General features: G+C 40.9%; 1 protein-coding gene across 1 annotated transcript in view; it reads right to left on the bottom strand.

The window, feature by feature from the left end:
- Positions 1-16,626, bottom strand: part of cdh12a (cadherin 12a) — a 56,872-nt gene extending 40,246 nt beyond the window's left edge. Inside the window, exons 1-4 of the mRNA XM_074652364.1 lie at positions 16,468-16,626; positions 12,590-13,310; positions 7,950-8,074; positions 1,518-1,687 (exon numbers count right to left, since the gene is read on the bottom strand). Of these exons, the coding sequence (XP_074508465.1) occupies positions 1,518-1,687; positions 7,950-8,074; positions 12,590-12,895 (601 nt within the window). The 5' untranslated portion in view covers positions 12,896-13,310; positions 16,468-16,626. The remainder of the gene's footprint in view (positions 1-1,517; positions 1,688-7,949; positions 8,075-12,589; positions 13,311-16,467) is intronic.
- Positions 16,627-18,063: the final 1,437 nt, after the last annotated feature.

Raw genomic sequence — 18,063 nt, 5'->3', positions numbered from 1 at the left:
GGCCTCTCTGGTACTGGTTTTAATTGGTTCAAATTCTATCTTACCGAAAGAGAATTATTTGTAAGCATGGAGGAATGTTCATCTAAAAGCTATAAAATGACTTGTGGTGTTCCTCAAGGTTCAATTTTAGGTCCTGCACTTTTTAATCGTTATATGCTGCCACTTAGAGATGTCATCAAGAGGTATTGCATTAATTTTCATAGTTATGCTGATGACACACATCTTTACATGGCTGTGTCTCCTGATGACTCAGGGCCAGTAGATGCCCTTTTAACTGCATTTCAGATATCAAGATATGGATGGTAGAGAATTTCCTACTGCTCAACCAGGACAAAACTGAAGTCTTGGTTTATGGTTCTGAAGCTCAGAGAGACAAACTCAATCAGAAACTGCGAGCACTGCCATTAAAACACCTGCTAACAAGCACAAAAAAAATCTAGGAGTTATCTTTGATTCAGAGCTTCATTTAAAACCTCACATTAGAAGAATGTGAGAATGCCTTTTATCATCTGAAGAACATTGCCAGAGTGTGACCGTTTCTCTCTCTCAAGCCAATACAGAGACATTAATGAACACCTTTATTACCTGCAGGATTGACTATTGCAATGCACTACTTTCTGGTCTCCCTAAAAAGAACACAGCTCAATTACAATTACTGCAAAACTCTGCTGCACGCGTATGGACTCGGACCAGAAAGAGAGCACACAGTACACCAATTTTAAAGTCTCTGCACTATCTACCTGTTTGCTTCAGAATTCTAATACTGGTTTATAAAGCTGTTAATGGTCTTGGTCCTATCTATTTATCAGATTTGCTTTTAGCCTATGAGCCCTCTCAAACCCTCAGATCTTCCAGTAGTGGCCCTTTTAATTATTCCGAACAAAAATCCACGGTGAGGCATCATTTTATTACTATGGTCCAAGCCTCTGGAACAGCACAGTATGTTGATATTTTTAAACGCAAATTCAAAACCTTCTTTTTAGTCTGACTTTTAATTGAGCTTTATTTATTTATATATTCATGAAAAATATTGTGAAAATATTGCAACAATAAAGTCAAAAAAGTTACTGGAGATGAAGTATTTTCAAAAACAAACTCCCAGTGATAGTATTAATTGTATTTGAAATACAGTCAGCGATGCATGATGTCCAATTTAGTGGACAGATGATTAATCGTCATTTTCTCCGAATATAAAATCAATACTTGGAGATTTTAACAACTGTCTTACTCCTCAGTTTTTACTTGATGTTACCAAATTTTATTCACCTGCAGGGGTCTCCTGCTATAGAAGGACTGGCAAGATATCCCTGAGCTGCTCAGTGTTTCTGGCCCTCCGGCAGCCATCTTGATTTTCAGAAATTCGTGTTGCACTTAACAATGGCTGGCCAGTGGGTGGCAGTGTATGGGATGATGCATTAGTGTCCACTGTAATGACCACTATGCGTGAAAGGGTTAGTGGCTTCATGTACGCTTAGTGAGAGCTCTTGTCCTCTTGTCTCAACCTCTTGCTGTCCTACCTGTTGGAGACATCTCGGGGACACTGGCGCTGTAGGGACAGTCAGGAAATCGTGGCTCATTGTCGTTGATGTCCTGCACCTTGATGATGAACTCAGACTGTGGCTCCAGAGGGAGGCCTGTGTAGATGTCAACAGCCTGGGCCTTCAGTGTGTAGTAGGACTTTTCCTCCCTGTAAAATATTGCATATTACATAATATAAATAAATACATAAATACACAAAAACACAATATATAAACAAGGGTGCTTTAATTTATCAATACAGTGTTCATGTCCTTTTTGTAAAGTAATTAGTGAACTGTTCGTCAGTACTTTTTGCGAACAAATATCATTAACGAAACATTATTAAAAAGTTTTCTGAATCTGCTCCTCTGATTTATAGAATATGATTTTACAGGACAAACATTTCCAGAAGAATTAAATGTGCAGACTTAAGTCTGTGATAAATAATAAAAAATAACCATCTAACTAGTAATAATAATGGTCCAAAATGATGTAAAATGCATAGTTTTAATTAAAAAACCTTCAAATTTTCTTGGAGTAGGAGCCCCAAACCCAATATCTCCTAGTATCTTTTATTCACTGTAGATATTCACAATGTGTCTGTGTATAATATGTAGGAGCATCCTGACTGGGACTCTGCTCCTAAACCCTGAATGAAGAGATCACACACCTCAGCTCTGCATGTATACCTGCCTGTCTATTTGGCTGCTGTTTATTCCAGACTATAGACATCCCATAATATATTATAGAGTGATGCTGTAGGCTACAAATAACACATGAAAGCAGTTTAATTATTAACCCTCTGTACAAACACACCTTAACCCTATAATGTTCCAGATGGAATATTATTGGAGTATTATAGGCCTACAGTAGAATATGCATAGCCCAGATATAATAATATAACAATAAATCACAGCTGACACAGTTTAACATGCTTAAAGAAATAATGAATAAAAAGGAACAAGGCGCAAGAGATTGCGGATACCGGCCGATACACACACCAACATGTGAATAAGGGGAGTACCGGCACTTATTTTTTTCCGCTTCAAGCTCGGTGTGTCCAAGTGGTATATAAACTGGGAATTTTTTTTTCGGAAACTTGTGTTTGGTGGATTATTTCTCTGTTGTTACAATGCTAATTGGCATTGTATTTTACATCGTTGGAAAGCCTGTTTATTTACCTTCGCAATGATGTCCAACTTGTAAGGATCATGCATTTGTGGGATGAGCAGCACAGCTGATTATGTGGGTAGCACTCAAGAAAAATGCTCTGCCAATGGTATTGACTCTTGTTTTGAGTTGTTTGGTGGATTGGATGATTGATCTCTCTATCAGTAACAAGGAACAAACAAGACATATTGGCTATTTTACACTTTTTTCATTTGATACACCGTCAGGCGTGGTTGTGTTGGTCACTCTAACACGTACAAGCTGATCCCACAAGTGTTGAATTGGGTTGAGGTCTGGACTCTTGGCAGGCCGTTCCATTCTCTCTACTCCCACATTGTGGAGGTAGTCTGTGATAAGCCTGGCTCTGTGGGGGCGAGCGTTGTCATCTTGGAGGATGAAGTTAGGTCCCAGATTGTGGAGATATGTGATCGCCACTGGCTGCAGAATCTCATCCCGATATCTCACTGCATTGAGATGGCCTTCAATGATGACAAGCCTTGTTTTGCCAGTTATGGGAGATGCCGCCCCACACCATGACACTGCCCCCACCAAAAGCTGTTACTCCATCGGTGCAACAATCAGCATAGCGTTCTCCGCGTCGTCTCCATACTTTGACCCTGCCATCCAACTTTGCAGACAGAACCTGGACTCATCACTGAACATGACATTCCTCCACATGTTCAGGTTCCATTGTCTGTGTTGTCGACACCAGCGCAAACGGGCCTGACGGTGAAGGGCAGTCATTGCAGGCTTCCTGGTAGCCTTATGAGAATACACTGTTTACCATTGGCAGAGCATTTTGGAACATTTTTCTTGGGCACTACCCACATAATCAGCTCTGCTGCTCATCCCACAAATGCATGATCCTTACAAGTTGGACATCATTGTGAAGGTAAATAAACAGGCTTTCCAACGATGTAAAATACAATGACCATTAGCATTGTAACAACAGAGAAATAATCAAACAAACACAAGTTTACAAACTTTTTTTTCCAAGTTTATATGTCAGCTTGTGCTAGTGCCAACACTGTGGGTTTTACAAATATTATTTTTTTTCATATGTGTTCTGATCAGTCATAATACCTTGATGAATGAGCATAAATACCAACAAACAAAAACAAATGTCAGATTTGGCCACTTGAAATAATAGAAAAAATCACTGGCTCTGTCCCACACACATACTACCCTCACATGAACACACATCACAAGAATGGATGGGATTACATAATTAAGTATATAATAACTACACCCTTTTAAGGGGACACTAAGGGGACACATGTCTGGCACCATGCTTTCAAGTACAGGCTCACCCCAGGGTGATGTCCTGTCACCTTTACTCTTTATAATGTACACAGACAGCTGCAGAACGTCACAGGAAGGCAGTCATATCGTAAAGTTCTCTGATGACACTGCCCTCCTGAGTCTTCTTCAGGGCCAAGACTCAGACCACGGTCAGGTCTTACCTGTTTTTGTAAAATGGTGCGATGATAATTTCTTGGATCTTAACGTATCAAAAACCAACGAGGTAATCATTGATTTTAAGCAGAATAATGACATACCAAAAGCAAGCATCATTCATAATATGAATGTTGAAATTGTTGACTCTTGGCAATATGTTTGACTCACAGCTTAAATGTGATGTTAACACTGAACTGATAGTCAAACGGGGTCAACAAAGGAGTTATTTAATTCGGAAGCTGAATTCTTTTAATGTCTCTGATAAGATCTTATGTAACTTTTACCATTCTTTTATTGAAAGCCTTTTAACCTTTTCTTTTACCTGCTGGTTTAACGGGTTGTCTGTGAAGGACAAGAACGGTCTTAATAGTATAGTCAAAGTGTGCTTCAAGATTATTGGAGTTCAGCAGAAGGACTCAGGCACAATTTGGGAGAAACAGGTGGCTGAGAAAGCAAAATCAATGATCAGCCAACCAGATCACATTGTTTAGACTGAATTCTCTCTGATGCCTTCAGGCCGACGTTATAATGTGCCCTTAAGGAGAACAAATCCTTACTCCAAGTCCTTTATCCCTTCTGCTGTTACGCTGCTGAACACAGACAATACCCATTTTAAAAGACTGTTATTTAGAGGAATTTTAAGATATGTTGTTCTTATTTATTGTTTCTTATTTGTTGGCTTTTATTGCTATAGTCCTATGTATTTATATGGTTCTTATTGTAACTTGTCCCTCCAACTGCCCCATACCTTTAATATGTTTCCTTTGACTTAACTAATTATTGGTTGTCTGTTGTATGTATGGATGTATGGATGTATGGACTGGGAATGCTACTAATGAATTGCCCCTTTGGGGATAAATAAAGTTGTCTGAACTGAACTGTCGTGTAGCCAAAATGCCAATGCCATGCCAAAATACTGGTTTTGCAGGGGTTTCAACAGTGGAGTGGAGTAAAGTAAAAACAACCTCCGGTGTTGGGTGATACTGAGAAGACATGTTGTCCATGGTGCACATCTTGACAACGCTTGACAGTGACATTAGTCTCGTCTGTGGTGCTGATTGTCTAACCGTTAGACTCCCTGCGCTTCTCATTGGCTCTATCGTTTTTAGCTGAGAAACCGCTGTCCTATGTCACGATGCACGGTGAATCATTGAACTCGGTGGAGTGGGTGGATTAAGGTCTGGACCAAGGCAAGGATCTGTCATCATTTTACCTGCATCGTCACAAAGGCCTATGATAATGCCTGTACTGGTATCAGCAGCAGACTTAAAAATGTTCAAAGTTTCCGACTTTAATGAAAATGTATGTTTGATCATTCTGAATCAGTAACATATAATCTTTAACCCGCACAAACTCTTCTCTGTGCCTGAGCAAGCTTGCCTGATTGTTCCCTACAGTGCTACAGATGTAAGGGAGCCGGTCTGTAGGCCTGGCGCACACAGGGAACGTCAGCAGCGCTTAGCGGCACCTATTGTTTTTTATTTCGGCGTCCGTGTTAACAGGTTGGACGTGCGTGAGACGATCATCTCACGCACGTCACACGTACATCTCAGCTGCGTCTCTTCTAGAGAATAGAGGTCTCGCCTATTTTTGTTGCGTGCCACGCGCGTTTCACAGCAAACAGACAGTGAAAGCGATCTGCTGACTGTATATTAACATCATACCAGCTACATTACTACAGTTTCAATGTCTAGACATCTGTAGAATATGTCACGGACAGTGAAGGTGATCTATTGACTTTATATTGACATCATACCAGCAAGATTACTACATTTGCGATGTCCATCTGTAGAATATGTTACGGAGATGAAAAAAAAGTAAAGACTTATTTTTAAATCAACACTTCCTGCTTTCATTTCAAAATAAAAGCCCTCAAGCGTTTTTTTTCTGTAGACAGAATTCCTTCATTTGTTAACACAAGGCTTTTATTCTGAAATATGTGGCGGACAGTGTTCTAGAACATGCAGTGACTTGCAGAGCTCCGTGAATGAATATAGTACAGAGTTTTAATTGTGGATTATTACTATTATTTACAAATTACCACACGTTTCTAACCTTTATCTGTCTAAAATAAATATAAATGATATTTCTAATAAAATGAAATAGCCATTAAAAGCCGAACTCTATGTAGAAAGAAAGGGCTGACAGCAGCAGCTGCAGCAACAGGCAAGCAGCTGACTCGCAACCACCATGTTACGCAGCCGCCATGCGCTCCTGACGTTCCTGGTGTGTTCCAGGCTTTAGAACGCATCAACAGCTTGTCAGCAGTAACAGTAAATTGAGACTAGATACTTGCAACCAAGGGAAGCAGCCTCATCTCCTGAAACAGCATACATGGGTCAAGCCGTGACCTTGTGTGAGAGCTAGCAAAGGGTCTGCTAGTTATAGAGATGGGACCGCTCCAGTGTATGAAAGAGGTGAACAGCTTCTTTTGGGCGTGCACGTTACAAACCAGCCACTGTTTTGTGTACTGTGCTTTGAGCATTGATAAAGTGTAACAATACTGTAAGAGAATTTTGGCTCGTTCCTATTTTGTCAAAGTGAAATTTGCAAACTTGCCATGACAATCGCCTTCACCTGTTTCCCATTAGCTAACTGTTTTAGCCTATTGTTAATCTGTAAATGACACATCAGCTGTCCACAGTAATAACCCTCCATTAACGTGCATAACTAGCTGATGTTATCTTTATTATAACGGCTAAATGATTTCAATATGCAAGGCTGGTAAGGTTAGCTTTACTTGTATTACCTTTGATAAAAAGACACAAACAGATGGGAAGCTACTATAATCCTCTGTTATTTGGCATATTTAATGCTGAAACATGCAGAAAGAAATTGCATAGCATTGATGATGCTTTAAATATGGTCTCCTCGGTCACTGTGATCATTTTAGATGTGATTTAAAGTTGCTTCAGTGGTTACCATGTTCAGAGCGAAAATAAAATGCAAGTGGCTGTGTATGAGTGAAAGTGTTGTCACATTTAGTATTTAAGTATTAAACTTAATGTGCGCTTCATAAATTATTCTTTTCTCACACACTATGAACATTTCTTTAACGTTCATATGATCATTCGTATAGCTGGAGATATGTTTGATTCTGAAAGCATTATTTCCTCTCTATAGGCAGAAGTTCTTGTGATATTCTCCTAATTAAGGGGCGGCTGTTGCTCAGAGGTTAGAGCAGGTCGTCCTCCAATTGGAAGGTCGGTGGTTCGATCCCCGGCTGCTCGGGGTCACATGTCGATGTGTCCTTTAGCAAGACACTTAACCCCAAATTGCTCCCGAAGGCATAGCCATCGGTGTGTGAATGAGTATTTAGATCAGATCCTGATGGGCAAAGTTGGCACCTTAGCAGCCTCTACATCAGTGTATGAATGTGTGTGTGAATGGGTGAATGCTGACATGTAGTGTAAAGCGCTTTGAGTGGTTGGAAGACTAGAAAAGCGCTATATAAATGCAAGTCCGTCCATCCATTTACCATGTCATGTGATCCCGCTTTGAGTAACGGATCAACGGATTTAAAGGCATTTTGTTTGCCAAAACACTGCACACTATATCATAACTTTAACTTTGGAAAGTTAGCACTGTAGTTGTACTCTAATTGGGAGAGTAAAACAGCATCGTGTGCTGTTATGCATATTATTTTTGCAATGATTACGATGTAATAAACAAGGACACATTATTAATGCTAATTCCTTCTCTGTAATGTAGATCAATCTGTGCTTATTAGATGCCAATAATTCTCTATTAGAAGCTCTTTAGACATCATTACAGTATTGTTACCATTATTGATCAGTACTGACCTGTCGAGCCCCACCAGTGCATGTATATCTCCTGTAATTTGATCAATGGTGAAGATGGACCCAGCTCCTTCTCCTGACAGAGTATACTTGACTGCATTGTCTCCATGGTCCATGTCTGTGTGGAGCTGCAGGAAGAAACGGAACATTACATCGTGCATCTCCTGAATGCTCCAACTACAGCAGCAATCGGTCACATTATGGCCCAGTTCAATGTCATAATTGATAATGTGTAAAACAGAACACAAGCTTTCATATTCTTTTCCCATTAAAACATCACAGAGATGGAAAAAGAAGTCCCACTTAGGAAACATCTCCAAACCACAGCAAAGCAAGACAAAAGAGATTTATATGCTGATCATATAAACAAGAGATGAATGATATCCAAGGTGATGCCATGAGTGGCGGCCTCGGTGAGGCACTCTTGTACTTTTTCTGTTTTTGTCTGTTTTTTCAGTTTTTTTGCTCTTCCTCTCTGGTTACATACTCCAGAGATGAACCTTTGAACATCCGACAAGCAACTTGGCAAACCTTAAAGTAAGGCCCATTCTGCCCAAATACTACTTTGTGTCCAATCACTGATAGTTTTAAAGGTTTGTTCCACCTAAATACTACTTTCTGTCTAACAAGTTAATTCATTTCAACTTCCACCTTTGACAGTATTACGGTTTAGATTCCTGCTTTTCTAGCAGTGTATTTCAGCTCTTACATTTTTCAACTCTGCCAGTTTTACAATTAAATTTTTCAGGTGTACAGTCCTTTAAGATTCCATATTTTCAGCAATGCTTTACAATTAATTTCAGCTGTCAGCATTCCCACGGATTTTCTGCAGGAAATGCATTTTCCAGTTGTTATACATTGTACCTTTAAATAAAGAAACAGCTAACTGATGAAAATGAGCCTCTACAACACCAAAGATAATGGGAACTCCAGCCATTTTCACACATAAAGATCAGTTTACTGGTTATATAGTACTACTCAGTCTGGCTAAGTTGTATAGTCCAGTCAGTAGAAAATCATTTTCTACTGTTTCTGAACCAAAAATATGTTTCAGAAATATCACTAAATATCACTTCAAAGAGCAAAGTCTACAAATAGAAAACAGAAAACAGTTACTTCAAACCAAGAAGAAACCACACCAGTCTTCAAAAATGTATTTTGTGGGCGCCTGGGTTAGCTCAGTTGGTAGAGCGGGCGTCCATGTATTAAGGCTTGGTCCTGACCGCGGCGGCCCGGGTTCGCATCCGGCCTGTGGCCCTTTCCGCATCCACTCTCTCTCTCCCTCCTTTCACGACTCTATCCACTGTCCTGTCATAAAAATGGAAAATGCCCCCAAAAAAATAACTTTAAAAAAAAAAAAAAAATTATTTTGTGACGCAATATAGCGAGCAAGCGTTTCAAATAAGAAACATCAAAAAAACGCAATTGGAACATTCTTCAGAGCGACGCATCTCTCCAACCACTGTTTGCAGAACCACCCATGTTCTCATACAGACGTGCACCAACACTGAAAGACAAGGTGGTACGGAGCTATCTTCCACTTTCCACATGAACAACCTGGCTACAAAAGCCCTGTGGAACTTTTAAATGTGGGAATTGCAATCATTGTGATAATATCATGAAAATCAATCACTTTCAGGATGTGAACACATGTCGCACATATCAAATGAGACATTTTGCTAACTGCAACACCACATGTGTTGTCTACAGATCGGAGTGCCCCCGTGGTTGTTTCTATGTAGGACGAACAAAAAGAAGACTAAAAGACAGAGTTGCAGAACATAAAAATGCCATCCGTACAAAGAATGCTGATTATGCTATGGCATTACATTATGAGCAAACAGGACATGGCAACCCTAACACACTGAAAGTCATAGTGTTGGAAGTTGTTGAAAAGGACATCAGAGGAGGCGACCGCCTGAGAAGACGACTCCAACCAGAGACCTTTTGGATTGTACAACTAAAAGCAACAAAATACCCCGACCTCAATGATGAGATAGACTTTTCTCCTTTTCTGTGAATTATCACTTCAGCAATAACACTGTATAAAAATTGTATTTTAATAGATTAAACTATTGAAAGTCATCTTTGCTGCAGAAGTTGTTAATTTCTCCCTGATTTCAGATCAGACTCCTGCTGGAACGTGTGCTGAGTGAAGTGGTTTATAAAATTAAAAATTAAAAATGTATAAAAAAATGTTTTATGTGGGATAACTGCTGCCAAACTCTATTTCGTAGTCACACAGACTCATCCTCTGGGCTTCAGTGACGCAGTGTAGACGGTGATTGATTGACAGCACAGACCTGCAAACGCTGACCAATCAGAGCAGACTAGGATTTATGAGGAGGGGTCTTAAAGAGACAGACGCTGAACCAGGGCTTTTCAGACAGAGGGTGAAAGAAGCTTTATGCAGGCAGACAGTATGAGAAGTAAACGTTTTTTAACATTTCAGCATGCAAATTAAAAGAAAAAAAGAAAATTAAAATACATGAATGGACCTGAAGATGAGCATAACATGTGACCTTTAACATGAAATGGAAAATCAGCAGTGGTGGAAGAAGTATTCACATCTTTTACTTGAATAAAAGTAGCAATACTACTTACAGTATAAAAATACTCTGTTACAAGTTATTCCTGCTAATAACAGGTTGGTTATCTATACACACAACACTTAACCTAACGATTCAATGATTGATTCAATCAAGTATGTAGATGTCCCGATAAATAATCAATATGTGACAATCCGGCATTGATTGATGCCACAAACATAACAACACAGACACGCACACATTTACTTTAAACTTTCTCAGGAGTGCAGAAATGTGCCTAATCTTGTCACCAACAGTAACTTGACAAGGTGAAGAGTATACTTAAGGGCAGGAGAACACAGTTATACACACTCGCACACTCACACATGGTCCTACAACCTTTTTTTGTCATGACCAGTGAAGAGAGAAATCCAGGGAGTTTCCACCTCAACCTGTACTTAGTGTGTGTGTGTGTGTGTGTGTGTGTGTGTAGTGCAGTGAATCTGTGCTGCCCAGAGTCTTGTAGGCATTCCTGTATAGGTTCTCTGTGCCTTTATATTCCTCATAACCTTCTTCACTCCTTCACCACTCTTTATTCCTTCTCACTTCACTGATCCTTCTAGATTCCAGCTGCCTGGCTGTAACTCAAAACAGTTTGAAAAATATATAATGTCCTCATTATTTTCATACTATTATGATTTTAAAAGAATTATATTTGTTGTTGAGGTACCGTACTATCAAACAAGTCCTCCAAATTAAATTCCAAAATACATTGTATGCAATTGCCCTTTAGAACAACACACAGACGTGTTTTTCTGATCTGGAGCCCCCATCAGCAGGGTGCCTTCAAAATATTTTAGAAATCACTGTTTCATAAATAAAGCCATGTTCTGCTCTGCGACAGTTAAAGTTTGGTTAGGTTTAAGTAATGGTTAGGATTAGGGAGTGATCATGGTTTGAGTTAAAATGACTATTTGTTGAGGATAGGGAACTTCGTCGTCATGGTTACAATAACAACCACTCGGTCAAGGTTAGGTGAGGATTGAGGTCATGGTTTAAAGGTGTTGAATACGATATTCAGAGCATATCTAGTGCCTCCAAATGGCTCTCAACATGGCGGCTATGAACAGTGCAAACAGTGAGAGAACAGAGAGAACAGTGTTAACCTGAGGGGGAACCGGAGGGTGGGTGCTACTCTTCCATGGCGACGCCATCGGTGCTAGTCAGTGGGGCACGCTGACATGCACTAAAAGCATGAGCGGCTGGCCGGCTATGTTGTTGTTTTAGTTCTTTTCTCTTTTACTTAGGACAGATAATCTGTTTTTAGTTGCAACTCAAAGTTACAATCTTACCCCTAGAATTTTGAAAACATACCAAGACACTAAATATCTACAAAAGAGTGAACAAACCACCATTGTCACAGGAGGTAGCAACTACAGAAATCAAACCTGGCCCAGTTACCACAAGCGCCAAATTTCATTTTACCAAAATGCTTAATTTGATCCCTGATGAGCCCCCAATTAGTCACATCCTGGCTAAAAGGACGGGAGACCACGTATAAGTTGTAACTAAATATATGTGTATTTACTAAAATATAAATTAAACTAAAGACAACCAAACACAGCAAAACCAAGATGGTGGAAGCTGACCGACTGCCATCGGCTTACATGCAGAAGGGAGAGGCCAAGGAGTACTGCCCAGAGAGGGTTTGCTGACACTGACATGCAACAGCAACTCCTGAATATGGGCTTTTCTGTATGTCACTGTCAAATTTCAATTTATGATCCCACTGTATTTACTACTTAACTACTCCACCTCTTCCTATCTGAAAAACTACCCTGGTCACAATCATAAACTGTATATAAGAAGTGGACGTGGTCACCATGACGTCACCCATTGGTTTGTGAACTGCCGTTTGGAAGCCTCGAGTTCGACATTTTGGCCGTCGCCATCTTGGTTTTGGCCATTTGTCATGTTAATTACTGAATATCTGTATTCCTTCTATTGACTTATTAAATGGGCCCTTGAGTTTTAAAGTTGCACTAAAATGGAAGCTGGTAGAAAAGCTGACACATTTCAAAACTTACAGATCAGATGTAAACAATATTTACTTACCTTTCCGACATACTGTGGTTCAGATCCCATGTACTCCTCCAGGACAAAGAACTGGTTCCACACCCATCCTCTTTTAATACGCTGGACCCTCGACCTCCCATGTCTCCCTAGCCTCGTCCTGCCCTCTAATGATGTCACTTCCCCCAAAGCGACTCTCACAGTCTTTCCTCCAGTCCCTTCCCTGGCTGACATCAGTCCAGCCTTAGTTCTGCTTTGGAGCAGAGCCTGCAGGGGGATTTGGGAGCTGTAGTCCAACAGGAAACAGGAGCCCACCAGAAACAGAGTGGCATATTCCCTTGTGATCATCAGGGAGTATCGCTGTTAAAAAAAAACAAAAAAAAACAAAAACGTGATAAGTGAAAAAGCTGTCTATTTCCAGGTTGGAAATGGACATGCATCCAAAACTGGATTTGCCCTGAAGATATGCATTGGACAAAGTGTTTAAATTCCAATATGATCCAAAGTGATGAGAGGAGTCTGTTAATGCAGTGCCCTTGCAGAGGTGTGAGAGTTACTGAAGATCGTAATGTCGGCTAAAGGAACAGTCAGTGAACACTTTGGTTTGATGTTGTCTGAGGTTCCATCAAAGAGCTTGTGTTTAGAGTTAAACGTCTTTGGTCCGTTTTTGTGACATCCAGGTCATATTTGGAGTTTGACTGCAGAGGAACCAAGATGACCACCTTGTCTTCTCTTCACTTTTCTTCACTCTCAGCTTTGTCACCTGGAGGAAAAAGTGAAGATAACAATGTTGAGCATGAAAGTTCATTCTTGACCTCGGAAACAGTAGAAATGTTCTAGCAGATTGATTGCTGGACTGTTTACACTACACAACTTGCTGTCTTGTAATCTGTGTGCGTAGTCATGCTTGTTGATGTTGACGCTGACACACGTGTTCACATAATAGCCTGTTTCCACACATCTATACCATTTCCCCTATGTACATCAGTCACTGTGTTGTGTTATGTTTATTCATGCAAACCTCCAACACCCGAGGTGGTCCGTGTTGCAAATGCAACACATAGCAGACAGGTACAGGCGACCCCTCCACCAGGTTTCTCCTCAACCCGTGTCTTGCTCTCTCATTGGTTGTAGCTCCCCGACAGGTCCAGCTATTTAGCCTGCTAGATATCTGGAATGTGTCTGCGATGCATCAGAACAGTTCTCACATGGAGCTCAAGCGTTGATGTCTGAGTGACGAGCCAACGTGGATTTTTTTTGTGTAGTGTAGTTGCCATATACTACCACCTGTATCACATGACACCCCATTGACAGTCCCAGGGCATCAAATACCGAGGCTTTGTCATGGCCATCAGTGTTCAGTACCGCCGCACAAGGCAGCCCTTAGCGCCGGTATGAGATGCACCGGGCCTTCTATTAACTACAATGTAAACCTATCCACGGCAACAGTAAATGCTTTGAGAGAGTGCGCCGGGAGTGTGGTGACGTTGTTTAAAGAGCAAATCCGCTGTTCCTTTGTGTCCCGTGTTCATTTAAGCCCAACCATGTTGTTTTTTCCTAAACCTAACTATAGGCCAAGGGGCGTGACTCCAAGCCAAGGTGCGGTATGTGAGTTGGGATAAGAAGGTGTTGCAATTTTTTATCACCAGAAACATCTGTTTGACTTCATGAACTGTAATCTCACAAGAGAGCTTTGCTTGCTCCTTTTGATATCTGGAATACAGAATGATGGCCACCTTCCTGTTTGTGGACATTTTGATACCCTGGGCTAGACATGCACATGGCACATTATCCTAGTTTTAATTAGATTCAAGATATGATAATTGTTTTCCTCAATGTGGCCCTAATACACAAACATTTTTATTTCCATTTTAAAAAATACACAGGGAGCCACTGGAGAGGGGCTAAAGCAGGGGTCTCAAACTCGCGGCCCGCGGGCCAATTGTGGCCCGCAAGACGATATTTTGTGGCCCCCACCTTGATATGAAAGTTTAATGTTAGTGCGGCCCGCAAAGTTGTTTTTTTGGGGGGCATTTTTTCATTTTTATTGACAGGACAGTGGATAGAGTCTTGGAAAGGGGGGAGAGAGAGAGTGGATGCGGAAAGGGCCACAGGCCGGATTCGAACCCGGGCCGCCGCGGTCAGGACCAAGTCTTGTTACATGGGTGCCCGCTCTACCAACTGAGCTAACCAGGCGCCCTCGGCCCGAGAATTTTATGTGAATGGCAGTTTGCCGTGGAAGGTCCCTTTGTTGCGCGAGGAATGTTCCATTCAATGTTCAGGACAGTTCATGTTCAGAAGAACCGTTCATGTTCAGAAGAACCCATTCAAGTTAAAGAACTGTTAATAATGACGTTTGAAAAGATTGTTTTTTTTTTAACAAAGCTTTTTTTGTGGAATACCTGATGCGGCCCAGCCTCACCCAGACTCTGCCTCCAGCGGCCCCCAGGTAAATTGAGTTTGAGACCACTGGGCTAAAGAGACGTATGTGGCTACGGAGCCGCAGGTTGCTGACCCCTGACCTAGAGTATTAAAATCATTTTTAAAGGAAAATGCAAGTGGAGTCGTGGTTCAGAGTGGATAAACTACCAGCAGATCTCTATGCCCTAGAACTTACAAACATGTACTACCGGCTACACCAAAATGATGGATGTCTCAGCTTTGTATTATGACAATACTCAAAATATCAAATGTCTCTTGAACGTTCTCGCAGAAGATCTTTATATCGTTGTATCTTTGTAGCATTTTAAACCCCTAACACTTTCAGGTTCAGTTTTACAGCTAGAGTGAAGATACTGGCATCATATGAAACTAGAAACCCTGATGAATCCATCGATAGCAACTTTGTCATGCTCAATTTTCAAAGGGGTCCCTTGACCTCTGACCTCAAGATATTAGGGGTGAGTGGATCGATCTGAAAATATCAATACTACCGATACCTACGTCTCGTTTTGAAGATTCTAATGTCAGTGGGATCCATACAGAAAAAAAAGATCAGTTTCTCTCTTCTACACCCATCTATATCTCATCAAAGACTAGAACTGCATCACTTAGTTCTCTCATTCTATGGCAGAAATGTCTCCGCAGAGAGAAACGTTATCGTCTCCGACCAAAACTCCGGTGTCTCCCCTGTTCCCTCCGGCCAAAAGCCAACACTAGGATCAGCATTGATTCATGGAGAGACCTTCGTCTGGTCAGCTAACATTACTGCCAAGCAGCTGAAATATAGAGTGATATTGTGCTTTTAGCTGACGTGAGTCGCCCCCCCTTTTTTAGCAATGCTCGTTCATGTCTATGTAGAGCGAGCACAAGCGCGAACCCGACATTGACTTTCGTTGACTTAACAGGTGTCACTGATAACAAGCATTTCTGATTCTTACAAACAGTCCCTTTAAGGGGCCAATATAACAAAATATGTAATGCATCTTGAGATGCTTCATATTTATGTGTTTACCAACCAATCTGCCACACAAGATTCTAACTTCTCCTATCCACTAACCCCCTTAGCAAGCCCTACAGCCAGCTAAATGAATCCTGAACTTCAAAAACTGCAATCTAGCTTCACATAGTCATAAACTGATCAAAGGGCTCGAACCACAGGCGTGTTCGTCCACAGAGGCTCTCCTGCTTAGGAATGCACAACATGTCCTGATTGCAGCTCCTCTTCTTTAGCTGTCACTTCTTTAATTGATTTAAGAGAGCCTAGAGGCTCCCCAACCCCCTCCGGCTTACTGTTCCACCTCTCGCTACTAATACTTAAATACTTAACTTGATACTCGGCAACACATGAAATATAAACCATTAAGAAACGGACGGAGAGACTCAGAGACTTCATTTGACATCTCTGGTGTAGAGTCAGTGCTCTTGTGTTCATTTTCTCATCAACAAGCACTAGTAGGAGAGAAAAGCAGAGCAGTTACCTCACACAAGCCTCTCAGTGTCCCTTCGATCTGCTGCTGAGTAGACTAAGTCCATAGATTTCCTGTAACTCTCTCCATGGCCGTTGCTGTTACTTCACCCTGTTGAACAAAAAGCACGCTCTATTTGCCCTGTTCCCTCTCTTCAGTTCTCTTTTCTGTGTATCCTCTCAGCTCTCTTTATCTTTTTCCCTCTAAGTCCCTCCCTCTCTCATACAGCCATTGACCCCCCCCCCCCTCGCAGTACTTTCATCCAATCCTCTCCTGATTCTATGTTCTTCTTGTTCACTCTCTAGGTTTTTCTCTAAGATTCTAATGTATTTTATTGGCAGGAACATAATTAAGTACTGTGTTATATAACGTTTAGTGATGGAAATTGTATTAAGGGCTGTAATTATTAATTTCCAATCTGGTTTACCTCATACACAGGTATGTTCAAGTTCAAGTTCAAGACCTTAATTTGTCCCCGAGGGGCGATTGGTTTTGCCGCAGTAGCGAACAACAACATCAACATCTCATCACAATAAGACAATATACACTTACTGTATATCCCCACATACTAAAACAGGGAAAAAAGGTGAAACCTTGAAGTACCAAAAATATTAAAAGAGTTACAATATTAAGATAATGACCAGAACAGAAGAACAGCCAGGGTGGATGTGCTGACATTACCTATAGTTTACAGAGTTGAGCAGTGAAATGGCCAAGGGTATGAAAGAGAATTTATATCGGTTAGTTTTGACTGATGGTTGTCTGAGGCAGGAACCAGAGGGCAGAAACTTCAATTCTGAATGCAGGGGGTGTGGGGGGGGGATTCTGCTTTCTTTATCAGCTGTTTGTTGGACAGTTCAGACAGACATGTCTGCTGAGTGCCGATGAGTTTGCTGCTGATTTTTATCACACTTGTTAATGAGTTTTTCTGTTTGAGGTTGAGGGATGCATACCAGCAAATAAAAGCAAAAGTGTAAACTGACTCAATAAAAGATTTATAATACAGTGTCATCAGGGATTTCTCAACCTGGATCTTGGCTAGCTTCCTCAAACAAAAGAGACGCTGCTGGCTTTTCTTACACAGCATATCTGTGTTCCTCTCAAAGGTCAACTTATTGTCAATTATGATGCCCAAATACTTGCAAAATTCAACAATCTCAACATCTAGTCCATTTATTGTAGTATTTGCAGGAGTTTGTTGTTGACGTCTGAAATCAATGCACATGTCACATTCAATTCTAAAAAGGCGTCATTACACCAGTTTAAAAAATAATTGAACCAGGACCATGAGACACTTCATCAATGTTCAGCAGGCTCACAATAACTGTGTCATCAGCAAACTTAACAATGTGCTGGTCATCAAACTCACTACGACAGTCATTGGTGTACATAATGTACAGGAGAGGAGAGAGGACACATCCTTGGCGCAGAATAAACAGGACAAGAGGCTGAAAGCTCAAACACAGTTTGTACTGTGGTATATTTTCAAGTCTTGCACATGACCGAGAGGCCCTAAGGGTAAACACATGGGTAAAAAGCATAAGTTGAGAATATGGTCATAAGATAGGACCAGGGGCTGAAAGATAAATGTGGAGGACAAAGGAGCCA

Source organism: Sebastes fasciatus, chromosome 11 (genome assembly GCF_043250625.1).
Source record: "Sebastes fasciatus isolate fSebFas1 chromosome 11, fSebFas1.pri, whole genome shotgun sequence".
Taxonomy (NCBI): Eukaryota; Metazoa; Chordata; class Actinopteri; order Perciformes; family Sebastidae; genus Sebastes; species Sebastes fasciatus.
This window is presented reverse-complemented; position numbering and strand designations above follow the sequence as displayed.